The sequence below is a fragment of the Eleutherodactylus coqui genome, chromosome 6, assembly GCF_035609145.1.
Source record: "Eleutherodactylus coqui strain aEleCoq1 chromosome 6, aEleCoq1.hap1, whole genome shotgun sequence".
Lineage (NCBI taxonomy): Eukaryota > Metazoa > Chordata > Amphibia > Anura > Eleutherodactylidae > Eleutherodactylus > Eleutherodactylus coqui.
Window position 1 is genome coordinate 216,745,599 of NC_089842.1, and position 27,538 is coordinate 216,773,136.

At 53.2% G+C, this 27,538-nt stretch overlaps 2 protein-coding genes across 3 annotated transcripts in view; one reads left to right on the plus strand and one right to left on the minus strand.

The window, feature by feature from the left end:
• Positions 1–3,211, plus strand: part of ITGA10 (integrin subunit alpha 10) — a 38,505-nt gene extending 35,294 nt beyond the window's left edge. For both annotated transcript variants that reach the window (XM_066608711.1, XM_066608712.1), the window contains 2 exons: positions 1,151–1,264; positions 2,593–3,211. In XM_066608711.1, coding sequence (XP_066464808.1) covers positions 1,151–1,264; positions 2,593–2,658 — 180 coding nt within the window. In that variant the 3' untranslated portion in view covers positions 2,659–3,211. The remainder of the gene's footprint in view (positions 1–1,150; positions 1,265–2,592) is intronic.
• Positions 3,212–5,475: 2,264 nt separating this feature from the next.
• On the minus strand, positions 5,476–27,498 carry RNF115 (ring finger protein 115). Its single transcript, XM_066608716.1, has 9 exons — positions 27,344–27,498; positions 20,000–20,058; positions 16,009–16,066; positions 15,667–15,875; positions 8,254–8,325; positions 6,947–7,019; positions 6,592–6,685; positions 6,397–6,512; positions 5,476–6,092 (listed from the first exon to the last, which is right to left on the minus strand). Exons 1-9 carry the CDS (start codon positions 27,419–27,421, stop codon positions 5,961–5,963), a joined length of 891 nt encoding a protein of 296 aa, XP_066464813.1. The 5' UTR covers positions 27,422–27,498; the 3' UTR covers positions 5,476–5,960.
• Positions 27,499–27,538: the final 40 nt, after the last annotated feature.

Consider the following 27,538-nt stretch of genomic DNA (forward strand, 5'->3'; position numbering starts at 1 on the left):
TACAGAAGCATACACTGCCAACGCTAGGGGGAGCTCCTCCCTCCATACAGAAGCATACACTGCCAACGCTAGGGGGAGCTCCTCCCTCCATACAGAAGCATACACTGCCACCGCTAGGGGGAGCTCCTCCCTCCATACAGAAGCATACACTGCCACCGCTAGGGGGAGCTCCTCCCTCCATACAGAAGCATACACTGCCGCCGCTAGGGGGAGCTCCTCCCTCCGTACAGAAGCATACACTGCCGCCACTAGGGGGAGCTCCTCCCTCCATACAGAAGCATACACTGCCGCCGCAAGGGGGAGCTCCTCCCTCCATACAGAAGCATACACTTCCGCCACAAGGGGGAGCTCCTCCCTCCATACAGAAGTATATACTGCCACCGCTAGGGGGAGCTCCTCCCTCTATACAGACGTATATACTGCCACCGCTAGGGGGAGCTCCTCCCTCCATACAGAAGCATACACTGCCGCCGCTAGGGGGAGCTCCTCCCTCCATACAGAAGTATACACTGCCGCCGCAAGGGGGAGCTCCTCCCTCCATACAGAAGTATACACTGCCACCGCTAGAAGGAGCTCCTCCCTCCATACAGAAGTATACACTGCCGTCGCAAGGGGGAGCTCCTCCCTCTATACAGAAGTATATACTGCCACCGCTAGGGGGAGCTCCTCCCTCCATACAGAAGTATATACTGCCACCGCTAGGGGGAGCTCCTCCCTCCATACAGAAGCATACACTGCCACCGCTAGGGGGAGCTCCTCCCTCCATACAGAAGTATATACTGCCTACGCTAGGGGGAGCTCCTCCCTCCATACAGAAGTATATCCCGACACCACTAAGGGAAGTTTCATGCATACAGATATGTAGTCGGACGCCGCTAAGGGGAGCTCCCTGCATTCAGATGTATACCGCCACCACTAGGGGAGGAGCTCCCTGCATACAGATGTATACACAGCAAGCACTAGGGGGAGCACACTGCATACAGATTGATCAGTATTCAGTGCATGCTATAGAAGTGGAGCAGTGGGCTTCCCCTGGTGGTGGCTGCCAACAGTCAGAATTTTAGCATGTAGCTCTAGCTTTTGGGTATTTCTAGGCCCTGTATTGAGTACAGAGGACAGCTGCACTTTATAACGAATGGTTTGTTTACAGAGTGTCCTGGAGTTGCTGCAGCCCGTCCTCCTCCCGCTGTCCCTGTGGATCCTCATTGGAAGCGTCATCGGGGGTCTCCTCCTCTTGGCTCTCATCATCTTCATCCTATGGAAGGTAAATCTGATCCATTCACAGGCCAACGCAAATGCACTGCATTATCATGCAGTAGATCACTGACCTTCCCCATGACAACACTTCCTGTCTCCATGTTATCATAGGGCCCCACATTAATCAGTTTTGATTTCCATAAACAAAAAATAAATCCTGGACTCTAATTTGCTGCACTGAGGCCAACCGTCCCTCTGATGACTCTGGCTGCTCTGCCATCTCAGCATTATCAGAAAGACACCATGTTCTCAGTAGCAGCATTCCTATCACACAGGTATTATTGAGGAGATCACAGCTCTTCCTACTGACTGTATCTTATTTAGGGAAATATAGAGGGTAATGATCATTAAACTGTCCCCACAGCAGGCACAAATGGTACAAACTGTACTGATGCATCATGGGATAGATGTGAAACAAAGCGAAAATCTCAGTCTCAAGATGGTGCCTGGTAACAGTAGAGGGAGGCAGGATGGAAAAAGGTTTTCACACAGGATGGAATAGGCCCACCGCTAGCTGCGCCAAATTCTGTATCACAATCTGTAGTTAGATTGGTGGATGTTTATGTGGAATTTAGCAGCTGCAGATTTGGTTGGGTCCTGCCGGGTAATTCCGTTGTGTGTGAAGGGTCTCTAAAGCGGAACTTCACTATGGAACACACAGACAGGTTTCAGAGTGCGTTATCAGTTTGACATTCACCCGTGTGAATCCAGCCGCATGCTACGTACACAAGAGCGTTCTTGGGCCAAGAAACTCAAAAATGCGCTGTCAAAACCGCCTTCTATCCAGTCTGTGAAGTAGCGATGTGTCGGCGCGGCTTTCAGGCACCTCGGAGGATCAGCAGATGCTTTTTAATTGTTTTTAGTGGGAAACCGTACCGCACCCATGTAAACATTGCACAGCGTGTAATGCGACTGTTTACGGTCTCATTAACAATGGGCAATGCGCTCTGAGGAACGCAAAAAAGACAGGACCTGCCATGATTTTTTTCCTGCACCGTGATGAGGGAAAGCATTGCTTATGTAGGACACCATTCAAAAGAATGGGGTTGATATAGGTGTGCAATGTGAGTCTCGCACCGCACCAAACTCGCACGAGATTCTCACCCGCAGGCTACAGCTACACTGATTTTGGCCAGGATACAGCCAAATTGGAAAGTCATGGGACAGTAAGTTACAGGACATCTCTGAGCACTTCACCTAAGTCACCATGTAGGTCTTACCTTATGATACCACTGCCATCTAGTGGACGCTAAGAGAACTACATCTGCTAGATTATACATGGGTGGAGGGGGATTTACAAAATGATCGATTTTAAATGTTTTCTTCCTCCTACAGTTGGGGTTTTTCTCACGGAAGATGCAGGGGGAGGAGAAGGAAGAGGTCGCCAAGGAGGAGCAATGATCTGCATCTCCCACAAAGCAGAGGAACGCACTTGCCGCTCTCATGTTATTGGGGCCGCACAGCGGCCCTGAGGATTCTGTGCAGACCCCCCTATTTCTGCAGCAGCAACGACACAGTGGACCTTTATATGAGGACGATGCGGCACTACAGGTGGTTCTGCTGCGAGCCCGGACGCTGGGGGAACACAGATAAGACTGGAAGAGAAGGCTGCAGACCAGTGAAGGATTCTCAGGACTACACAGGGAGCTGCAGGGGAGGGGGTGGTGCCTCCAATGAGGGGGACGTCTCCTGCGGACAATCTGGGGTGTGATATATAATCTGCATTACGTTGTATATTTGTGGGTTTTTTACACTGCACAGAAAAAAAAAACTGAATAAGAGTCTGCTGCCAACTGGAAACCATCAACAAGCAGGGGATTTCGGATAGCCGTGTCTCCAGTCCTCTAGAAGAGAAGAGGCCATTACAAATCTATGAGCAGCTGTTATGAAACTTGCTGATGGCTTCCCCTAAATATGAACTGGAGGATAACAGAAAACAGCACTGAGAGACTAATAAAATAGATTCCAAAAGATGAGGGAGTATGCAACATCTGACTACGGGGGGGAGGGGAGCGCCCCGGCCCGACTACGGGGGGAGGGTAGCGCCCCGGCCCGACTACGGGGGGAGGGGAGCGCCCCGGCCCGACTACGGGGGGAGGGGAGCGCCCCGGCCCGACTACGGGGGGAGGGGAGCGCCCCGGCCCGACTACGGGGGGAGGGGAGCGCCCCGGCCCGACTACGGGGGGAGGGGAGCGCCCCGGCCCGACTACGGGGGGAGGGGAGCGCCCCGGCCCGACTACGGGGGGAGGGGAGCGCCCCGGCCCGACTACGGGGGGAGGGGAGCGCCCCGGCCCGACTACGGGGGGAGGGGAGCGCCCCGGCCCGACTACGGGGGGAGGGGAGCGCCCCGCTCCGACTACGGGGGGAGGGGAGCGCCCCGCTCCGACTACGGGGGGAGGGGAGCGCCCCGCTCCGACTACAGGGGGAGGGGAGCGCCCCGCTCCGACTACAGGGGGAGGGGAGCGCAGCACACTGGCATCGTCCAACTAACTAGGGCAGGGGCATGGCACACTGGCACCGCCCGACTACAAGGGGGGGAAGTAGGAGGATGGAGTGCAGCACACATGCCCCGCTGCGCTACTCTAACTTGTAAGGGATAGCAGAGCTCCAGCAGCAGCGCACGTGTGACCACCGCTGCCCTCCTACCACAATTCTTGGGATTGGTGGGGGCTCCAGCAGTTAGATCCCACTCCACCCCTCTCCTGTGTACAGGGAATAACCGCTTTTTGTGCGACATCTCCTCTAGTGTCTCACTGTATCAGAACTGTTCCAAATCCAAGTGATACAGCGCTACTGCCACTAGAGGGCGCTCACTGCATACACTAAATGTAAATACTATAGTCCCACCAAAAATGTCAGTCCCACATATCCACCAATATAACAACCACAATAAATGTCCAAGACCGGACTGCAGAGATCGTCATAAAAAAACTGTTTATTAAGAATTATATAGATAATAAAATCATAACCATGAAGGAAATGCACAGAATGAAGTGTTCCCTGCACCCCAACACACAGGTTTCCCCCCTAGCTTCATCCAGGGACGAAACGTGCGCATCGGGGCGCATGGATTTCCAGAGCCTCGGTTACGAGGTAACACTTCATTATGTGCATTTCCTTCATGGTTAGGATTTTATTATCTATGTAATTCTTAATAAACAGTTTTTTTATCACAATCTCTGCAGTCCGGTCTTGGACATTTAGTTTGGGGTTGATACACTAAATGTAGTAATCTCCAGGACTTCCCCTAGTGGTAGATACAGGAAACCAGAATTTTACCATAATCTGTAGAGAGTGGTTACCCTCTATTCACTAGAGAGCAGCGGTGACATCACTGAGAATACCACCTATCCATCATAGAGAGCAGCGGTGGCATCACCGAGAACGTAGCCCATCCATCATAGAGAGCAGCGGTGGCATCACCGAGAACGTAGCCCATCCATCATAGAGAGCAGCGGTGGCATCACCGAGAACGTAGCCCATCCATCATAGAGAGCAGCGGTGGCATCACCGAGAACGTAGCCCATCCATCATAGAGAGCAGCGGTGGCATCACCGAGAACGTAGCCCATCCATCATCGAGAGCATTGGTGACATCACTGAGAACGTAGCCCATCCATCATAGAGAGCAGCGGTGACATCACTGAGAATGTAGCCCATCCATCATAGAGAGCATTGGTGACATCACTGAGAACGCCACCTGTCCAATCACTAGAGCACAGCAGTGACATCACTAAGAATGTAGCCTATCAATCACTAGAGAGCAGCGGTGACATCACTGAGTACACCACCTTTCTCCCCAGTTATCAGTTGAGCAAAGGACATGTGGCTGTAGTGTAGGATGAGGCAGAGTAATCAGAACCCCTTGTTAACACATTATTACCTCCTGGCTGATAACACAGAACAGCAGCAGTGTCATAGGAACTCAGAAAGTGTTAGTAATAAGACCGTGCAGTGGTACACTGCCTCTAGGTGAGGACTACATGGCGGAACAGATGTGTAGCCTGCAACCTCGCTCTGTCATTGACCGCAGTGAGAGCTTCATATTACTGCGACTCCAATGACAGAGCGCGACGGCACGGCTAAACCGTGATAATGGTGGCACGGCCAGAAGTTGCCATGCAGCCCTAGATGCCTTGCAATATCTCCTCGGCCTCACCGGCAGGAGGGCTGCTGGGAGATGTAGTTCCACAACACTCAGGGGCGGACGCGGTGGCGCTCCGGGTATATGAACAAATTTATCTTAAATTTACAAATATTTTACGTTATAGATTTTTCCGCCTTCACAATTTTTGGATCTTCCCCACAAGCCGCCAAAGGAAAACCAAAAAACGGGAGAATCTGAGGGGGGAGGAGCTTATGTGCAAAAGAAAAAAAATAAAAAAACATAGGCCCAGAACCCGGCCCCACCCTCAGCGCGGCGAGATGTTAGGAGGTGGGGGAGGGGATGAGGGCCGAATCGTCCAGTCTATAGTCCAAGTAATAGGACGTCCATACAAACTACCTCCAAATACGTGAGCGGATCATGTGACCTGACTGACCAATGGCCTCGGAGGGGCCCGTCAGACGGAGGAGGAAATGTAAAACACCTTTTTTGGTTGGGACCACCGCTGCCAGTTCTCGGATGTGGTTGGCGATGAAGTCTCTCTCACACAATGTACACGCTGCTGCAGGAATGCCGGGCCCCTGGGAGCGGGGCCACCTTTAGAAGGTCCATCTGTCATGCGCTTGGCTTTCACCACTGTAGTTGTTACTGGTAGAGGCCTCGGAGCCGGGCGCTTGTCGCGTCGAGTCCTCGCCGTTTAAACTCTTTCGGCAAACCGGGCAAGTATCGTGCTGTGAAGAGACAAGGGGTTAAACGTCAGAAGTGGGGAAGGGGGAGGTGCAGAACTCACCCGCTTCATTCAAAGACCCCAAAGCTTCTGGGAAAGCTGGGTGACATCCAATATGGCTTCCACGGGGTAATTAACTGCCATGCTCCATTCATGAGTGCTAATTCTGCCTGGTGATGCAGCAGATTGCTGTGTGCAATTTTCTACATGACCTCCAGATGGCGCTGCTGTACCAAATCCTATAAAATCTCACAGCCCCAGATCTAATGACCCCCACCCACCTCTACAGGGGCCAGACGTATAATTACCATCTCCAGCCAAGGCACAATGCAGTCTCCGTGGAAGAAGTGGTTGCAGGGCAGCTGTCGGACCTGCTCGGATACGGTGTAGTCATCCTTACACACAGGACACTCCAGACCCAGATCTGACGGACAGAAAACGGGTCACCGGGAGCTGTGGGGGAGGGGTGGGGGATTATTAACCCCTTGCAGCCCGCTACTCACCCACTTGCTCCTGAGTTACGGTGACCGTCGGCAGGGACGAGATCTTCTCCTTGTCGGCCGGCGGGGGGCCGGTGTTTTCTAGTTGGCCCAAAAGCTGTTGATGATAAAAAGGATCAGAAGTTACGATCTCCGGAGCCTCGCTCCCCCCTACGGCTTACAAAACTGAAGTGACCTGAGAAAGGGGAGTGCACTAAACTATTCCAGGCCGTCTGTACTGGCTGATAACAGAGAACAAGAGATGGGATGTGACTACACATGGCAACCTCCCACCAATCAGGTCCAGTATGGCACATATTTGCCCCGCTGGTCTGAACTGTCCTCACATTCAGGTGCCCGCTGTAATGGCGCCCCTCACCTGAGTGACTATGGAGTCCAAGCCGCTCTGCCCCCAGGCGTAGTCACCAGGGTTGGAATGAAGCATCCCGCTCCTTAGAGGAAAACCAAAAGTTATACATTGTAAGGAAAAGTTCATGAACTTAGCACCAGAGGGCAGCAGAGGCACATTCATGCAATATTGTGTCATAACCCACCACAGGGGCCGAGAGAGGGCACATTCAGGTCATGTGTTATGTCATACCCAACCACAGGGGGGCAGCAGATACAGTCTGGCATGGAGCCCCGCAGCTTGGCTCTGCTGTCATCCAGTGTCTGGAGGGATTATTACATTACAGAGGTGTGTAATATAATCCCGACACCAGCTGTAAGCACTGATGACAGAGGTCGTGGATGAGCGCCCCCCGCAGGCTGCTACCATTGTTATACATTGTGACATCGGCCTCTTTATATGCAGGAGCGCTGCATCATAACCCCTTCCTATTCATTACTTTTTTCTCGAAGGTAGTTTTCCATTTGCCGTTTTATTGCCCTGACAACAGGGGGTGACAAAACCTTCCCAGCTGTCCAGTCAGTGCTGCCTACTCTTTCCTACAGCGCCCCCTGTGATAGGATAAGGACTAAGGCCTCCCTCACACGGAGTTTTTTCAACACTGCACTTACTGCGGTTTCAGCAGCGCTGGCAAGGAAGCTGAAAAAAAAAAACAATACCCACCTAGTGGGCGCCATCTGGGTCCCTCCCGCTACTCTCCGGGCACTTGTGAGCGCATCTTTTGCTAGTAACGGGGATTGAAGACCCCCGCCTCCAGCAAATGATTGCTCCGATTGGTTCCTCGAGCGTTGGCTCAGCCAATCAGAGCAATCTTTTGCTGGAGGCGGGTCTTCAAACCCTATTTTCAGCAAAAGATGCTGTCGGTGCTAAATAGTGCCCAGAGAGCAGCGGGAGGACCTGGACGGGGCCTGCTAGGTAGGACAGCTAGCGCTTGCATTTAGCGCTGTCAAGAGCGCAGTACCAAGTTGTGGCACGTTTTAAGCAGTGCTGAAACCACTTCCCATTCATTTCAATGGGCGACACAGGGCTGAAAATGGCCAACCCCCCCCCCCCCCAAAAAAAAAAACAAGCCCTGTGTGAGCAGCCCCATTGAAATGAATGAGAGCGTTGTACAGCGTTTAGCGCAGTGCTGAAAAGGCAGCGCTAAACGCTGTACAAAAACGCCTGCGTGAGGAAGGCCTAAAAGTGGTCTTATGGGATCAGCGTACGGTGTGAAATCCATCACGTCATGTTCCTCCCCCATGCTTTACACTCCAGCTATGATCAGAGACACCTACCATGAGAAAGGGTGGGGGGACCCAGGTAAGGGTGGATTTGCGAGGACCCCGGCGAAGATCTGCTGGATAATTCTGTGAAAAAAAGTAAAGAGTCATTAACACAGGGGAAATGCACCCAAAAATCACCCGACAGGTAAGAGAATAGGAGTGGTAGTCTGATCCCTCCCATTCCCCCCTCCCAATCATCTTGTGGTAGTCTGATCCCTCCCATTCCCCCCTCCCAATCATCTTATAGTAGTCTGCTCTCTCCCCTCTCCCTCCCTAATCTTGTGGTAGTCTGATTCCACCCCCCCCCCCTTTCCCCAATCATTTTGTGGTAGCCTGATCTGGTATTATTGTATCTTGACGCCCCCAGGTATTCATGGTAGAGTTAAGATTGACAGGGGGGTGACGCCCCTGTACCAGATTGGGTGCACAGGCTGTTGGCCGGCAGGTTCTGCAAGGCCATTAAAGATTCTTTAAAAAAAAAAAAAAAAAAAAAACATTCAGCAGCCGCCTGCGCTACAGCCTCGAACCTCATGGAGCAAGGGACTTACCCGGAGCGCAGGGGCTGCAGCGTGCGCATTGATTTGTGCCAGCGCTGCAGCCTTAGGCTGAGGGTTACTATACTTCTTAGGCTTACATTAGGACATGGGATCTCTCCCATGATCTGTTTATACCCAGGACTGCGACGGTAACGAGAGGGCATCCGCTACGTCTAGAGGAAAGCAGGTTTCATCGCCAACACAGAAAAGGGTTCTTTACTGTGAGAGCAGTGAGACTGTGGAACTCTCTGCCTGAGGACGTGGTGATGGCAAAATCCATAGAGGACTTTAAAAAGGGGCCTTGATGTCTTTCTGAAGGGGAAGGATATTACAGGATATAAATCTTAGGTCAACTGTTAATCCGGGTATACCTATTAGGGGTTGATCCAGGGAACAGTCCGATTGCCATTAGGGAGTCGGGAAGGAATTTTTTTCCCCCAAAAGGGCTAATTGGCTCCTGCCTATTGGGGTTTTTATGCAATGATCTTGTGGTAGTGTGATTCCCCCCCCCCCCAATCATCTTGTGGTAGTGTGATCCCTCCCCTGCCCCATCCCAATCATCCTGTGGTAGTGTGATCCCTCCCCTGTCCCCCCCCCCCCAATCATCCCGTGGTAGTGTGATCCCTCCCCCGCCCCCTCCTTCCCTAATCATCCCGTGGTAGTGTGATCCTCCCCTTGCCCCCCCCCCCTCAATCATGCTGTGGTAGTGTGATACCTCCCCCCCCCCCCCCAATTATCCCGTGGTAGTGTGATCCCTCCCCTGCCCCCCCCCAATCATCCCGTGGTAGTGTGATCCCTCCCCTGCCCCCCCCCAATCATCCTGTGTTAGTGTGATCCCTCCCCCGACCCCCTACCCCAATCAGCCTATGGTAGTGTGATCCCTCCCCTGCCCCCCCTTCCCCAATTATCCTGTGTTAGTGTGATCCCTCCCCAGCCCCCCCCCCAATCATCCTGTGGTAGTGTGATCCCTCCCCCGCCCGCTCCAATCATCCTGTGATAGTGTGATCCCTCCCCCGCCCCCCCCTACCCCAATCATCCTGCGGTAGTGTGATCCCTCCCCTGCCCCCCCCCAATCATCTTGTGGTAGTGTGATTTCCCCCCCCCCCCCCGCCACCCCCCCCAATCATCTTGTGGTAGTGTGATTCCCCCCCCCCCACCCCCCCAATCATCTTGTGGTAGTGTGATTTCCCCCCCCCCCCCCCAATCATCTTGTGGTAGTGTGATCATCCCCCGCTCCCCCCCAATCATCTTGTGGTAGTGTGATTCCCCCCCCCCCCCCCAATCATCTTGTGGTAGTGTGATTCCCCCCCCCCCCCCCCAATCATCTTGTGGTAGTGTGATTCCCCCCCCCCCCCCCAATCATCTTGTGGTAGTGTGATTCCCCCCCCCCCCAATCATCTTGTGGTAGTGTGATTCCCCCCCCCCATTTCATCTTGTGGTAGTGTGATCCCTCCCCTGCCCCCCCTTCCCCAATCATCCTGTGTTAGTGTGATCCCTCCCCCGACCCCCTACCCCAACCAGCCTGTGGTAGTGTGATCCCGCCCCCCCCCCCCATCATCCTGTGGTAGTGTGATCCCTCCCCTGCCCCCCCTTCCCCAATTATCCTGTGTTAGTGTGATCCCTCCCCCGACCCCCCTACCCCAATCAGCCTGTGGTAGTCTGATGCCTCCCCCGCCCCCCCAATCTTCCTGTGGTAGTGTGATGCCTCCCCCGCCCCCCCAATCATCCTGTGGTAGTGTGATCTCTCCCCAGCCCCCCCCCCCCCAATCATCCTGTGGTAGTGTGATCCCTCCCCCGCCCGCTCCAATCATCCTGTGGTAGTGTGATCCCTCCCCCGCCCCCCCCCCTACCCCAATCATCTTGTGGTAGTGTGATCATCCCCCGCTCCCCCCCAAATCATCTTGTGGTAGTGTGATCCCCTCCGCCCCCCCCCCCCAATCATCTTGTGGTAGTGTGATTCCCCCCCCCCCCCAAATCATCTTGTGGTAGTGTGATCATCCCCCGCTCCCCCCCAATCATCTTGTGGTAGTGTGATCCCCTCCGCCCCCCCCCCCCCAATCATCTTGTGGTAGTGTGATCCCCTCCGCCCCCCCCCCCAATCATCTTGTGGTAGTGTTTCCCCCCCCCCAATCATCTTGTAGTAGTGTGATCCCCCCCCCCAATCATCTTGTGGTAGTGTGATCCCCCCCCCAATCATCTTGTGGTAGTGTGATCCCCCCCCCCCAATCTTGTGGTAGTGTGATCCCCTCCGCCCCCCCCCCCCAATCATCTTGTGGTAGTGCGATTTCCCCCCCCCCCCCCCAAATCATCTTGTGGTAGTGTGATCATCCCCCGCTCCCCCCCAATCATCTTGTGGTAGTGTGATCCCCTCCGCCCCCCCCCCCCAATCATCTTGTGGTAGTGTGATCCCCTCCGCCCCCCCCCCAATCATCTTGTGGTAGTGTTTCCCCCCCCCCAATCATCTTGTGGTAGTGTGATCCCCCCCCCCAATCATCTTGTGGTAGTGTGATCCCCCCCCCCCCAATCATCTTGTGGTAGTGTGATCCCCCCCCCCCCAATCATCTTGTGGTAGTGTGATCCCCCCCCCCCCCAATCATCTTGTGGTAGTGTGATCCCCCCCCCCCAATCATCTTGTGGTAGTGTGATCCCCCCCCCCAATCATCTTGTGGTAGTGTGATCCCCCCCCCCCAATCATCTTGTGGTAGTGTGATCCCCCCCCCCCAATCATCTTGTGGTAGTGTGATCCCCCCCCCAATCATCTTGTGGTAGTGTGATCCCCCCCCCCCAATCATCTTGTGGTAGTGTGATCCCCCCCCCCCCCCAATCATCTTGTGGTAGTGTGATCCCCCCCCCCCCCCAATCATCTTGTGGTAGTGTGATCCCCCCCCCCCCAATCATCTTGTGGTAGTGTGATCCCCCCCCCCAATCATCTTGTGGTAGTGTGATCCCCCCCCCAATCATCTTGTGGTAGTGTGATCCCCTCCCCCAATCATCTTGTGGTAGTGTGATCCCCCCCCCCCAATCATCTTGTGGTAGTGTGATCCCCCCCCCCAATCATCTTGTGGTAGTGTGATCCCCCCCCCCCAATCATCTTGTGGTAGTGTGATCCCTCCCCCCCAATCATCTTGTGGTAGTGTGATCCCCCCCCCCAATCATCTTGTGGTAGTGTGATCCCCCCCCCCCAATCATCTTGTGGTAGTGTGATCCCCCCCCCCCAATCATCTTGTGGTAGTGTGATCCCCCCCCCCCAATCATCTTGTGGTAGTGTGATCCCCCCCCCCCAATCATCTTGTGGTAGTGTGATCCCCCCCCCCCCCCAATCATCTTGTGGTAGTGTGATCCCCCCCCCAATCATCTTGTGAAAGTGTGATCCCCCCCCCAATCATCTTGTGGTAGTGTGATCCCCCCCCCAATCATCTTGTGGTAGTGTGATCCCCCCCCCAATCATCTTGTGGTAGTGTGATCCCCCCCCCAATCATCTTGTGGTAGTGTGATCCCCCCCCCAATCATCTTGTGGTAGTGTGATCCCCCCCCCAATCATCTTGTGGTAGTGTGATCCCCCCCCCCAATCATCTTGTGGTAGTGTGATCCCCCCCCCCCAATCATCTTGTGGTAGTGTGATCCCTCCCCTGCCCCCCCCCCAATCATCCCGTGGTAGTGTGATCCCTCCCCTGCCCCCCCCCTTCCCCAATCATCCTGTGTTAGTGTGATCCCTCCCCCGACCCCCCTACCCCAATCAGCCTGTGGTAGTGTGATCCCTCCCCCGCCCCCCAAATCATCCTGTGGTAGTGTGATCTCTCCCCACCCCCCCCCCCCCAATCATCCTGTGGTAGTGTGATCCCTCCCCTGCCCCCCCTTCCCCAATCATCCTGTTAGTGTGATCCCTCCCCCGCCCCCCCAATCATCCTGTGGTAGTGTGATCTCTCCCCACCCCCCCCCCCAATCATCCTGTGGTAGTGTGATCCCTCCCCCGCCCGCTCCAATCATCCTGCGGTAGTGTGATCCCTCCCCTGCCCCCCCCAATCATCTTGTGGTAGTGTGATCCCCCCCCGCCGCCCCCCCCAATCATCTTGTGGTAGTGTGATCCCTCCCCTGCCCCCCCCAATCATCTTGTGGTAGTGTGATCCCCCCCCCCCGCCGCCCCCCCAATCATCTTGTGGTAGTGTGATCCCCCCCGCCCCCCCCCCAATCATCTTGTGGTAGTGTGATCCCCCCCGCCCCCCCCCAATCATCTTGTGGTAGTGTGATCCCCCCCGCCCCCCCCCCAATCATCTTGTGGTAGTGTGATTTCCCTCCCCCCCCCCCCCCCGAATCTTGTGGTAGTGTGATTTCCCCCCCCCCCCCCCCCGAATCTTGTGGTAGTGTGATTTCCCCCCCCCCCCCCCCCGAATCTTGTGGTAGTGTGATTTCCCCCCCCCCCCAATCATCTTGTGGTAGTGTGATTCCCCCCCCCCCAATCATCCCGTGGTAGTGTGATCCCTCCCCCGCCCCCTCCTTCCCTAATCATCCTGTGGTAGTGTGAGCCCTCCCCTGCCCCCCCAATCATCCTGTGGTAGTGTGATCTCTCCCCTGCCCCCCTCCCCAATCATCCTGTGGTAGTGTGATCCCTCCCCCGCCCGCTCCAATCATCCTGTGGTAGTGTGATCCCTCCCCCGCCCGCTCCAATCATCCTGTGGTAGTGTGATCCCTCCCCCGCCCGCTCCAATCATCCTGTGGTAGTGTGATCCCTCCCCCGCCCGCTCCAATCATCCTGTGGAAGTGTGATCCCTCCCCCGCCCCCTCCAATCGTCCTGTGGTAGTGTGATCCCTCCCCCGCCCCCCCCTACCCCAATCATCCTGCAGTAGTGTGATCCCTCCCCTGCCCCCCCCCCCAATCATCTTGTGGTAGTGTGATTTCCCTCCCCCCCCCCAATCATCTTGTGGGAGTGTGATTCCCCCCCCCAATCATCTTGTGGGAGTGTGATTCCCCCCCCCCCAAATCATCTTGTGGGAGTGTGATCATCCCCCACCTGCCCCCCTCCCCAAACATCTTGTGGTAGTGTGATCCCTCCCCTGCCCCATCCCAATCATCCTGTGGTAGTTTGATCCCTACCCTGTCCCCCCCCCCCCCCAATCATCCCGTGGTAGTGTGATCCCTCCCCCGCCCCCTCCTTCCCCAATCATCCTGTGGTAGTGCGAGCCCTCCCCTGCGTCCCCCCCCCCCCCCAATCATGCTGTGGTAGTGTGATCCTTCCCCTGCCCCCCCTACCCCAATCAGCCTGTGGCAGTGTCATCCCTCCCTTGCCCCCCCCAATCATTTCCTGGCAATGTCATTCCTCCCTTGCCCCCCCCCCCCCAATCATTTTGTGGCAGTGTGATCCCTCCCTTGCTCCCCCCAATCATCTTGTGGCAGTGTGATTCCCCCCCCCCTTCCCTCCCCCAATCATCCTGTGGTAGTGCGATCCCTCCCCTGCCCCCCCCCCCCAATCATCCTGTGGTAGTGCGATCCCTCCCCTGCCCCCCTCCCCCAATCATCTTGTGATCGTGCGATCCCTCCCCTGCCCCCCTCCCCCACATCATCTAGTGGTAGTGCGATTCCTCCCCGACCCGCCCAATCATCTGGTGGTAGTGTGATCCCTCCCCCCCCGCCCCCCAATCATCTGGTGGTAGTGCGATCTCTCCCCCCCCCCCCCCCATCATCTAGTGGTAGTGCGATTCCTCCCCAGCCCGCCCAATCCTTTTGTGGTAGCGTGATGATCCCTCTCTTGCCCCGACCCACCCCCAATCATTTTGTGGCAGCGTGATCCCTCCCCTGCTCCCCCCAATCATCTTACGGCAGTGTGATCCTGCCCCTCCCACAATCATCTTGTGCTAGTGAGATTCTTCCCCTGCACCCCCCTACCCCCGCTCAATCATCTTGCAGTAGTGTGATCCCTCCCTTGCCCCCCCCCCCCTCAATCATTTCCTGGCAGTGTGATCACCCCCTTGCCCTCCCTAATCATTTTGTGGCAGTGTGATCCCTCCCCTGCCCGCACCCCAATCATCTGGTAGCAGTGCGATCTCTCCCCCCCCCTTCCCCCAATCATCCTGTGGTAGTGCGATCCCTCCCCTGCCCCCCCCCCCAATCATCCTGTGGTAGTGCGATCCCTCCCCTGCCCCCCCAATCATCTTGAGGTAGTGCGATCCCTCCCCTGCCCCCCCCCCCAATCATCTTGTGGTAGTGCGATCCCTCCCCTGCCCCCCTCCCCCACATCATCTAGTGGTAGTGCGATTCCTCCCCGACCCGCCCAATCATCTGGTGGTAGTGTGATCCCTCCCCCCCGCCCCCCAATCATCTGGTGGTAGTGCGATCTCTCCCCCCCCCCCTCCCCCATCATCTAGTGGTAGTGCGATTCCTCCCCAGCCCGCCCAATCCTTTTGTGGTAGCATGATGATCCCTCCCTTGCCCCCCCCCCCCAATCATTTTTTGGCAGCGTGATCCCTCCCCTGCTCCCCCCAATCACCTTGTGGTAGTGTGATTCCTCCCCTGCCGCCCCTCCCCCAATCATCTTGTGGCAGTGTGATCCCTCCCCTGCTCCCCCAATCATCTTATGGCAGTATGATCCTGTCCCCCAACAATCATCTTGTGCTAGTGAGATTCTTCCCCTGCACCCTCCCCCCCCTTAATCATCTTGTGGTAGTCCGATCCCTCCCGTCCCCGCCAATCATCTTATGGTAGTCCGACCTCCCCCGTTCCCTCCCATCATCTTGTGGCAGTCCCCTTTAAGAACACAAGCAGTCTGACAACCACTCCCCATTGATGCACATGGCAGGTTGTCACAGCCAACCTGACCCTTCAACTATCACAAGTATTGTCAGAACAGCAAAGGATTATGGGAGGCCCAGGCCACACCCACTGCAGATAACATACCCTTCGATAGCCGGTGAGCGGTCGGGCCGGGAGCTGACGCGGGACCTGTACCGGGTGGTGGGCTGTCTTGGGGGCCGGCGGGTCACCCTGATGTCTGAGTGGCCCTGATGGCGCCGTTCGCCATCTCTATTGTCTTGGTCCAAGGAGCTGCCGCTCAGAAAGTGCCGGAAGTCGGGGAAGAACATGGTGTGGTCTAAGTGGTCCCAGAGCTGGAAACAGAAAAGCACGTAAAGGGCCCGCTCCCCAATACCATCCGCGGCAAACAGGAACAAAGAAGCCCCCCAGGAGCCACAGTGATTATGGACGGCCTCCGAGGGGTCGCAGTGAAGCTGCAGCACTCACCTCTGCAAAGTGCGTCGTCCCATTATCGTCTATTGTGTTCCCTCCAGCATCTAGAAAACTGAAACCCAAAAGGAAGAGGATTACAATGACTCCTCCCCAGTGCACAGCTCACACCGCAAGCTGCTGCCCCCCAGAATGCCGGGGAGCGATTACTGTTCATAACATGGTTCAAACATACGAGAATTGTGCGGTATAAACAGGCGGCGCCACGGGCAGGTGGGTGATAATGCCCCTCGCCATCCTGCTGATGACATCACTAGCAAACGAGAATCATGAAATTCTCGTCCTGTCTAAAAGGGCCACTAGTCACATCCAAAGATGCGTTCCTGTTACCCTCCAATCTCACTGCTGCACCCCACTGGTTCAGTGTCTTCAGTGATAAGCTGCAGTGCATTCTGGGAGATACAGCTGCTTTGGATGTGACTGGAGGATGAGATTAGATGGATAGGCAATAAAGAGCAGAGATTTTCATTTTTCTTATTTTCTTCTGTTCCGCATTCCAAGCGCCATAACCTTTTTCTTTCTGCGCTGGCGTGACGTCTGGGGGTTCGTGTTTTACAGCATTCACAGTGCAGTAAAGTGACCTATGACCTTTGCTGTCGGGGTCGGTACAACTACATTGATACCAGATTTATACTTTTTTAGGATTTTCTATTTTTAAAGAGTAAATAATTTTTTTCTGAAACAATTGCTTTTCGACGCCTTTTTCAGAGAGACGTAACTTTATTTTTAGGTTGATTGGGCTGCGGGGGCTAGGGGGTGAGCTGCAGTTAGCGACAACATTTTGGGGTGCAAACATCTTTTTGATTACTTTTTATTCTAATTTTTGGAAGTCGGTATATCAAAAAAAAAAATTGTAACTGTAACATCACATTTTTCTTTAACGTTTTATAGTTTCCAGCGAGCGGGATAAATAACGGTTTAACCCCTTAGGCGGGAGTCACACAGGCCGTAATTGATGCGGAATTTCCATGTAGACTTTCTGCATGGAAATTCCGCCTGCGGCTTTTTATCCCGGGATCAGCCAGCAAAGCGGACGATCCGTTGAATTCAAAGACGCGGCATGTCGATTCTTTCCTCGTTTCCGCGGTGGCCTCTCTCCTCTTTATGGGGAGAGTCGGTCGTGGCGGAACGCAGGCAGCGAAGCCGTTCCAAAATCTGCGGTGAAAGGCCGCAGGTTTTGAAGCTGCATTTCTCCCGTGGAAATCTCGTAGGCTTAACACTCTAGAATGTACGAGGGGCTGCTGAGAAGGCTTTGGCTTTACCCAGGAAGCAACGAGATAGGAAGATGAAACTTTCCATTTATCCCACATCCTCTCCACTGAGGTCAACAGACTTCTTACATCGGGATTCCAAGTTCTGTAAGCCTTGCAAAAAGAAGGATTTCGGTTGTGCCTCAAACCAGTCATCCGTAGCAGCCATGGCATCAGAAATGGAGTGAAGTTTGGTACCCTTGAGGTGTTTCTTCAGGTTTGGAAACAGATGATAGTCGGAGGGAGCTAGATCTGGTGAATAAGGTGGGTGGTCAACCAGCTGGAAGCCTAGCTCCACCAGTTTTGCCGCGGTCACTTGTGCAGTGTGAGCGGAGGCGTTGTGTTGCAGGAACAAGATTCCTTTGGACAGCTTGCCGCATCTTTTGGTCTTCAGAGCTGCCTTCAATTGGTCCAAAAGTTGAATGTAATACCTTGCATTGATGGTGGAACCATTTTGAAGATAGTCCACTAGCAGCATGCCCTCCTTATCCCAGAACACACCATCACCTTAGTGACTGACCTTCTTTGGGCGAGGAGAACCACTGTGCCTCCACTCTTCTGACTGCTCCTTGGTTTCAGGGTCACACAAATAAATCCAGGTCTCATCCATGGTGACCAGTCGATCCAGGAAGTTCTTATCAGTCCTGAAACGCTGACAAATGGACCGGGAAGTTTTCACTGTCATGCTTTTCTGATCTGTTGTCAGACATTTGGGGACGCACTCTGCAGATGGCTTCTTCATGTTGAAATGTTCATGGATGATGACACAAACACGTTCACCAGAAATCCCCATGATGTCTGCTATTCCTGCAGCTGAAGTTCACCGATTCTCCAGTATGAGGTTGTGCGCAGCATCGACGATCTCCGGAACAACAACCTCTCTCGGTCGTCCAGGACGTTCCTCATTATTGGTGCTGAAGTGGCCCGTTTTAAATTTGGCAACCCAGTTCTTAACTGTAGAATATGGAGGGCATTGATCGCCCAATGTCTGCGACATATCACCATGAATATCCTTCGCGGACTGACAAGAATTGTATCACTCCTCTGCTCCCATTTGCTGTGAATATCGCCTTAGACTCCGCCACTTTGTTTTCCCGCGTGCCGAGATCAATGTTGCTATAAGCTACAAACACTAAATTTTGAAGACATATATTAGACGAATAAGGCTTTCATGTCATGTAACATTCGTTACCATAGAAACAAAAAAAAAAAAACACAAAGCCTTATCAGCACCCCCTCGTACAGTTACATCCTGCAGGTTCAAGGCATTATGGAGGGGTAGAGGGGGCGGGGGTTTGGATCCATATAAAAATTGGTGCCAACCTTATTACAGCTGCCCCCCCGCCCACAAAAAGGTCCAATTAGCACCGAATGCTGTTAACTTCCAAATGCCATTGTCAATTCTGACAGCAGCATTAAATGCCCTGACGGGAGTTTGGGGGCAGTTTTAAAAAGTTTTATTAAACATTTAAAAAAGGTAATAAAAACACAAACATTAATAAAAAAAAAAAATCTAAATAAAAAAAAAGTCACCCCGTCTCTAAGAAAAAAATATAATAAAAAGCAATCAAAAAGCTGGATCTACTCCAAAATGGTACCAATACAAACTACAAGACGCCCCACAGAAAACGAGCCCTCGCACAACCATGTCGACGGAAAAATAAAAGTTCTGGCGGTCAGAAAATAATTTTATGCCGTAGAAACAACCCCCCCCCCCCCCAAAAAAAATGGTGGAATTTCATTTTTTTCCATTTCACTCCACCTCATCTACATGTTTAAAGAGTTTCCGGTGCCCCTGAAAAATACGACTCATCCCGCAGACGGATGGAGCCAAGTTATGCCTTTTAAAAATGGGGAGGATAATACAAAAACGTGGGGGGGGGGGGGGGGCCACGTCCTTTAGGCCGGGCTCAGACGACCGTTTCCAACACATTACACAGCTCCGTACACTCGTGTGATACGCGCTATCTCACAGGCAATCAATTACATTGCCTTATGCAGTTCCGCTCACATTAGAGTGTGGAGTTGCGTAATACGTGAGCACAATATAGGGAGCATGTTCTATTTTGCCGCGTATATACACGAGATAAGAGCCCATTCTTCTCTACACTTATTACATCTATTTTACACTGTTATTAAGTCTCCACAGGGGACTTGTGATCATCTGATTGCTTGTAATATATACTGCAGTACTTCAGTATTGCAGTATACTGTGACTTTCAATGTTGCCACCAGCATCTATGCATGGGAGCCTTCAGTAGGCTCGGAGCTGCCATGCCAGCTCACCACTACCCTCTGATGATGGGAGTGCTGATATGGTCCGGGAAGGGGTCACCCCCTCCTCCCACTGACTACTAAACTGTTAACAGCCACGATCAAAGCCAGCTCTAGTAGCAGCAGTTGCCGGAGGCTGTCAGCTATCAGAAACAGCTGATAGCCATCAGGTATGGCGCAGACTTGGCTCTTTAACCCACTGCATACGTACGTCAGGACTGCCCGACAGGAATTTACATTGGGCAGTCATGAAGGGGCAGCGTAGAATCAGGTGAGGACTGAGTGATCTACTCTAGTCACATCCAAAGCTGCATCACCAATTTTGTGAACTGACACTCAGAATTGACCACCGTTAAACAAATACACATATCCCTAATAGATGGAATTTTGGAGACGGTGCCTTATACTCTAGTCACATCCCAAGCTGCTCAGGTTTCAATTCCCCACATGTGAGTGGCACCTACCTGGAGTCTTCAGTCACCTCCTCAATAAAACCAGAGTCACATCGTGGGCATATATATTCCTGGAAGACAAGAAAGAGGAGAGTGAGGCGAAGAAAGTGACGCAGACTAGAGCGGTCTTCTACTCCAATCACCACTAGAGCTTCATCCTGCCTTCCACTTGCCTCCAGAGCAGCATTCACTATTCTGCTATCCCTCACTTGTTATGTCAGCTCTATGTTGTTAGACGTTGTTGGAGATCCGTCTGCTGGCTCCGGCTCCCGGGCGGCTGAGATCCGCAGTGGGATATCGCTATGCCCGTGGACAGGCAGCCGAAACCAGCAGAACAGTGAGCACAGCTCTGGGTGTAACCGGATTGGACACTATGAAGTATACAGCACTGTGGAACATGCTGGAGCTGTATAAAGATTAGTATAACAGCTCTGGGTGTGACCAGAGTAACCGCCTGGTGAATGCAGCTCCAGCTCTAACCAGGGTGGTAGCAGCTCCGGGCACGACAGGAGCATGCCAGCCCATGGGCTGAGGTGTGGAGTTTGCCACATTCCAGGGTGCACTGAGTGGTGGTCCGTGAATCTCCCGGTACCCCCTCCTGAGACATGTTGAGGACGACGGACGTTGCCAGGTAACCAGCCATATCTCTGTATACAGCAGCTGGTGCCCGTGCCCCCCTGAGATACGACACCGTGCGCTCAAATATCATGAAGGGCAGCTGAGCAAGACAATGCCGCCATCGTTCCTTCCATGCATCAGCGTGCCACTGTGAGGCGGGCACCCAGCTTTCCCACAGAGATAACCAGGTACCAGCTGGGCAGCGTGGACTCATCACTCACCGCCGCCAATCTGGTGCCAAGATCCATATCTGGGGTTTGTCACTGGCACCTCTAACGGCTACGCCGCCCTATCTGCTGCCTGTGCAGATTACACCAACGGCGGCTCAGGTATATAAATGGAAGCTGTGAGGAGTGCGGCGCCCCCGGAGACGAGGAGGCGCGAGGTATTAATAGACTCACAGACAGAAGCGCCCGCAGAACTGTGAGAACAGCAGCGAGGTGGTTTATTCTAACCGTCCCCAGAGGGCGCCACACCGCAAAAATAACACCAAGGCAGAGCAGAAAGAACTGCGGGGTACAATATAATGCGGTGGGGACACGTGGACAGCTTATGATTAATGTAATGTTCTGCACAGGTCACTATTACACACTAATGGGAGAACACTGACATGGAGAAGGACTTTGGGGGGGGGGGGGGGGGGGGGGGGGTTACTTAACTGGAGCAACTAGTGTCAGGCAGCTGCTGCCAGGGCAGACAGGATCATGGGGCGCATCAGAAGAGGTCCAGGGGCGCATGACGAGAACATTGTTCTTCCGCTTTACAAGTCACTGGTCAGACCACACATGGAATATTGGGGACAGTTTTGGGCATTGGTACTCAAGAAGGACATGGTATTATTGTATCTTGACACCACCAGGAACTACTGGTGGAGTCAAGACTGACAGTGGGGTCACGCCTCCTGTACCCGATTGGCTCCAGAGGTGCTTCGGCTGCAGATTCTGAAAGGGCACAACAGATTACAGAAAAGGGATACAGCCGCTCCATGTGCAGCAAGGGCTTCGCCAACGGTCATCCAGAAGCCGGGACCACCATACGTTTGCAGTGCAGCGGGGGGGGTTAAAAGCAGGGAGGGAAGCGTCTTTAACTCCCCCCCCCCCCCCCCGTGTCACTGTCACATCGCGGCTGTTTCTCCCTCCCATTTCACATTGAAATCGCAGCCGCCTTCAGGGAAGCCACTGGCCGGAGGGGGGGCTGCAGAGACACTGTCAGCCGCTGGACGCACAGTCCGCGAGTAAAGGAGGGATCGCACAGCGCTGCAGGCCACACGGCTTAGTGGATTACTACTGAAGGAAGGCAACAGCAGTGGGGGACTGCCACAGGGAACCAACAGCGCAGGGACAGTGAGCCAATCAGGAGCTAGGGGTGTGAGAGGGGCGTTCCTCCTGTCAAAACCCGTAGCTTCCTGGTGGCGTCAAGATACACTAATACCGGGGGCTACTAAAGTAATAAATCTAATAGGTGGACTACAATACCCAGAGAGCTTATCAAAATGGGGGTTATTTAGTTTAGTAAAAAAAAAAAAGACTTAATAACTATGTAGAAATATATAAAGGGTCAGTACAGAGATCTCTCCCATCATCTATTCAAACCCAGGACTGTAACAAGGGAGCGCGCTAATAACTATGTATTATATATCAGCGGTCAGTACAGAGATCTCTCCCATCATCTATTATATGCAGGACTGTAACAAGGGGGCGCTCTAATAACTATGTATAGATATATCAGGGGTCAGTACAGAGATCTCTCCCATCATCTTCTTATACCCAGGACTGTAACAAGGGGGCCCTTTAATAACTATGTATAATATATCAGGGGACAATACAGAGATCTCTCCATCATCTATTATACCCAGGACTGTAACAAGGGGGCGCTCTAATAACTATGTATAGATATATCAGGGTGAGTACAGAGATCTCTCCCATCACCTTCTTATACCCAGGACTGTAACAAGGGGGCCCTTTAATAACTATGTATAATATATCAGGGGACAATACAGAGATCTCTCCATCATCTATTATACCCAGGACTGTAACAAGGGGGCGCTCTAATAACTATGTCTACATATATCAGGGTCAGTACAGAGATCTCCCATTATCTATTATACCCAGGACTGTAACAAGGGAGCGCTTTAATAATTGTGTATAGATATATCAGGGGACAATTCAGAGATCTCTCACATCATCAAACTACTAATGACCACTCGTCAGTTAGTATGTGAGTGATTCTCATGCTCCACCCCTGGTTAGGTCATCACTCCGCCCCCTATTGACATCATCGCAGGTCCTATAACCTATATAAAACACAGAGTCTGACCGACAGAAGAACAACACAGTTCGGGCTCTTAACAAGGGGAGAACAAAAATAACACAATGAGAATACAACTAAGCAGTTATTATCTCCGACACAACTCAGCAGTCCTGACAGAAGACACCGACCTACCACCACCACAGAGATCCGGTGGACTGGAGGACCTGCAGTGGCTTCACTGCTGTGGGAGGAGCCAAGTTGTGTTTGTCTTATGTGGGGATCAACATGAATGTAGTAGAGCTGTGTGTGATGTGTGGGGATCATAATGGATGTACCATGCAGGAGAGCTGTGCGTGTCTTGTGCTATGTGTCATGTGTGGGGTCAGAATAAATGTAGTAGAGCTGTGTGGGTGATGTGTGTGGATCATAATGGATGTACCATGTATAAGAGCTGTGTGTGTAATGTGTGAGAATCAGGATGGATGTAGTAAAGCTGTATGATGTGTGGGGGGTCAGGATGGATGTAGCAGAGCTATGTGTGTAATGTGTGGGGGTCAGGATGGATGTAGCAGAGCTGTGTGTGATGTGTGGGGATCATAATGCATGTACCATGTAGCACAGCTCTGTGGCACATTGCGCCACCAGAAACACTGGTACTATAATTTCCTAATATTCACTAGTCTATTTATACCCAGGACTGTCACAAGGGGGCACTCTAATAACTATGTATAAAAATATCAGGGGGCAATACAGAAATCTCTCCCATCATCTGTTTATACCCAGGACTGTAAAAAGAGGGCATCCTATACGTCTCGAGGAAATAGGTTTCTACACGGACATAGAAGTGGGTTCTTTACTGTAAGAGCAGTGAGACCATGGATCTCTCTGCCTGCGGACGTGGTGATGTGGAGCTCCCTGGAGGAGTACAAGAGGGGCCCGCAGTGTAATAATATTACATGTTATATCACTGATTACTCAGGAGGGTCGGTGATCTGGGGACGGTTCCAATTGTCAGATTGGGGTCGGGAAGAAGTTTTTTCCCCTTCAATGATGAAAACTGGCTTTTACCAAATAGTTTTGGTTTTTTTTGGCTTCCCCTGGAACAACACTGGGGGGTAACAGGCTGAACTGGATGGTCCGGGGGTTCTTTCAGCCTAACATACTAGGTTACTGTCATGTGTGATCACTGTATGGCGGTACTCCATGGATACCATATAGTCCGATATACATAACATTTCAGCCTTTTGCTGCCGATTGGCTGAGAAGTTGCAGTAGATTCTGTCACTGGGGACAGCGGGAAGACGAGACGTGCGGAGACCGCTATATGGGTGAATGTCACCTACTGCTCCCTGTTATCAGCCATCTGAGCCGGCTACAGGCAGACTTTCTTCACACGCTGGATGTGGAGTGACGGCGATTTCCCGCAGACTAAACAAAGTGCGCACTGCTCGGGATTTTTTGTGTGGAGTCACCTTGAAACGCGGCCAAATGGCGGAAAACTGTATGATAGGGGGGGCGGGGGAGGGGCACTGGTCCTGACGTAACAAGCAGCATCCGACTCCAGAAACCTGCTGTGCACCAAAGGGCACCTGTCACGGCGCCCTCTACTGGAGGAGTACATCCTATCTCCTACCCCTCCGGACCAGCACTGGGGCATTTAATAATCACACTTCCCCTTTAAATAAAGGGATGAGACTCTTTCAATGGGAAATCTGACCATAATGGACCATTCAGACATGGTTTGGTCTCATCTGCAGCCGCAGCGCAGGAGCAAGGCTGTCGGGGGTCTGACCACGCTGCCGTTATGGAGAGTAGTTCTGCCCCTCGCCATAGACCTCGCGCCCCTGCAGCAGACAGGAGCGGGTGCCGGATTATCAGAGTGCAACCTCTATTTCAGAATGCGGCTATTGTCCCTTTAATGGCGCACATTCAGCTCTGCTGTGCAGCATGTGCCAGCTCACGCCCCCTGCTGTGTGCCCTGCAGGAAGCGGTAAGACGTGCCAGGGACTCGCCAACAACAGCAGATCTCAGAGGATGGGACTCAGCTCTCCCGAAACCCTGAGAGGTAAATCTGTGCCAGGCAGGTTGTAGCAGCAGCTTTGGCGGCCATACTGCTTTCCCGGAGCAGTGCAGACAGGGGGCGCTGAGCAGGCGTGTCAGTCAGGAGTTCAGGAAAGATGGGTGATGATAGCTCTCTATGCATGTGCCAGCGTCGGGTACCACATGACTGGCAGCACCCCGATGACATCACCTGTGGGAACAGCCCTGGGCAATGAAAGAGTGAAGCCAGCGGGTGCGCCAGCGATTGCTCGCAGGTATCAGCACACTACAGTCACTGTACTTGTGACACTCTAGAGCAGTCATCTGTGTGCAGCTCAGGAGCACGGAAAAGAGGGGTGATTCTGCGGCTGACGTAGCAGTCAGCATCCAGCTTTCTCAGACGCTGCAAGTCCATTCTAGAGGAAATGCAGCCAGACGAGGCATTCAGGAGCCCAGAAAAGCAGGGTTATAGACTGCAGCTAGCTTCCTGGTCGGCACCCAGCTTTCCCAGACTTCTGCATGGCAGGAAAAAAGAGGCATCAGGCGGATGCAACTGTGTAGCAGCGGTACTGAAATCCCTTCTGGTTGTCACCCAGCTTTCCCAGAGTTCTGCAGGGCAAATCTCCTTACTCAAAGGGATTCATTACTGTATAACTGGCCAGAGAAAGCTGAGTGAACCCTTCTACTGTTTTCCGCATTGGTTGTCAACCAGCTCTCCCAGATTGCTGCATGGCAGCAGAGAAGGGGCATCAGGCAGATGGAATTGGGTGATATTGGTAATGATGGCCCCACTGGTTATAACCCAGCTTTCCCAGATCCCTGCTTGGCAAATCTGCTTAGACATGGGGATGCATCACTTTAAGACAAGCTGGGTGACCTCCTCCTGCTGCGTCTTTGCTGGCGGCCGTACTTGTTGTCATCCAGCTGTCCCAGGCTTCTGCACGGCAGGACAGAAGAGGCATCAGGCAGATCAGTTTAAAACAGTCAGGAAAAGCCATCTGGCAGCAGTAGTGATTGTGGTCCTGGTTATCACACAGCTTTCCCAAAATCCTGCATGACAAAGTCCCTTAACCATGTGGACTCATTACTGCGTAACTGGCCAGGGAAAGCTGAGTGATCACTCGCTGCATCTGTACTGGCGGCCATATTGTTGTCACCCAGCTCCCCCAGACTCCTTCTGCACCACAGACCTCTCATTTAGGGTCCTGGGAAAGCTGTGTGACCACTCCCACTGCACCAGCGGCCATTAGTTGTTACCCAGCTGTCCCAGACTCCTGCAGGGCAAGAAAGAAGAGGCATCAGGTAAATCTTATTTGTTGCACCAGCTGTCAATGGTAATAATGGTCCCGCTGGTTGTCATCCAACTTTCCCAGAATCCTGCAGGGCAGAGTGGGATCCTTTACTTATAACTGGCTGGGAAAGACTGGGTGACCACTTCTGCTACACATTTTAGTTGTCCCCCAGCTGTCCCACGCCCCGGAATGGTAAGTCTTCTTAGCGATGTGGACCCATTACGGCATAGTAGCCTGGGGAAAGCTGAGTGACCACTCCCACTGCTCTTTACTGACGGACATATTTGTTGTCATCCAGCTGTCCCAGGCTTCTGCACGGCAGGAGTGAAGCGGCTTCGGACAGATCAGTTAGTCACCATCAGCAAAAGGCACGTGACAGCGGTAATGATCACCCAGCTTTCCCAGAACCCTGCATGGCAAATCTCCTTAGTCATGGGGATCCATTACTGTATAACTGGCCAAGGAAAACTGGGTGACCACTTGCTGCACCTGTCCTGATGGTTGTATCGGTTGTCACCCAGCTCTCCCAGATCTGTCATACTCATCATTAAGGGTCCTGGGAAAGCTGGGTGACCACTTCCACTGTGCTTGTACAGCAGGAGAGAAGAGGCATCAATTTACCACTGCCACGTGCCTTTTGCCCACAGCGACAATGATTGTCCTTCTGGCCATCACACAGCTTTCCCAGGACCTTGCATGGTAAATCTCCTTAACCATGGGGACCCATTACTTGTTACAATGTGTCGGTGTGGATGATGCCGGACGGATACAATGTATCACTAGGAGTGCTGATGTCGGCAGGCGGATACAATGTAACAAACCCTTTGCTCTGAGCGTCCCCGTTCACTGACAGCAAGCAACGCAGATGGTGAGAAAGCGCCGTATCCCAGCGGAGCGGCTGGATCTCCACTGGATCCTATCAGGGCGGCTGGATCTCCACTGGATCCCTGAATCTACCTGGCTGTGACAGGTAGATCCCCACATCTCACCTCACCTGGGGCCCCTCATACACTGCAAACCCCTGACAGGGGCCCCATCTCTCCTCACATGTCCATCCTGCTCCCAGGGGCCCCATCCTACTGCAGAGCATCTCAAGGGCCATCACTGCCTTGTCACAATGGCGGCTCCGCCCTGTCAGGGGGAGCTCGGTACTCACCGGCAGCTTGGGGCTGACCTCCCCCTTACAATGGTGGCAGAAGAAGCGATGCTGAGACACCGCCGCCGCCTCCGCCATTTTCCTCTTCCTCCTCCGCCCGCTCCGGCTGCTTCTGCTTCCCCTCGTCACGTCAGTCCTCCCAGCAGCAGCGAGTGCGCGCAGAGAGCGCCGCCTCCTGTCACAGTCGCTCTATCC

Coding starts and splice junctions, on each gene's coding strand:
- RNF115 (XM_066608716.1), bottom strand. CDS start 27,421: ATGGCGGAGGCGGCGGCGGTGTCTCAGCATCGCTTCTTCTGCCACCAT. Junction 15,876..16,008: donor GGACGACGCACTTTGCAGAG/GTGAGTGCTGCA, acceptor TTCTGTTTCCAG/CTCTGGGACCACTTAGACCA. Junction 7,020..8,253: donor TCCCCCCACCCTTTCTCATG/GTAGGTGTCTCT, acceptor TTTTCCTCTAAG/GAGCGGGATGCTTCATTCCA.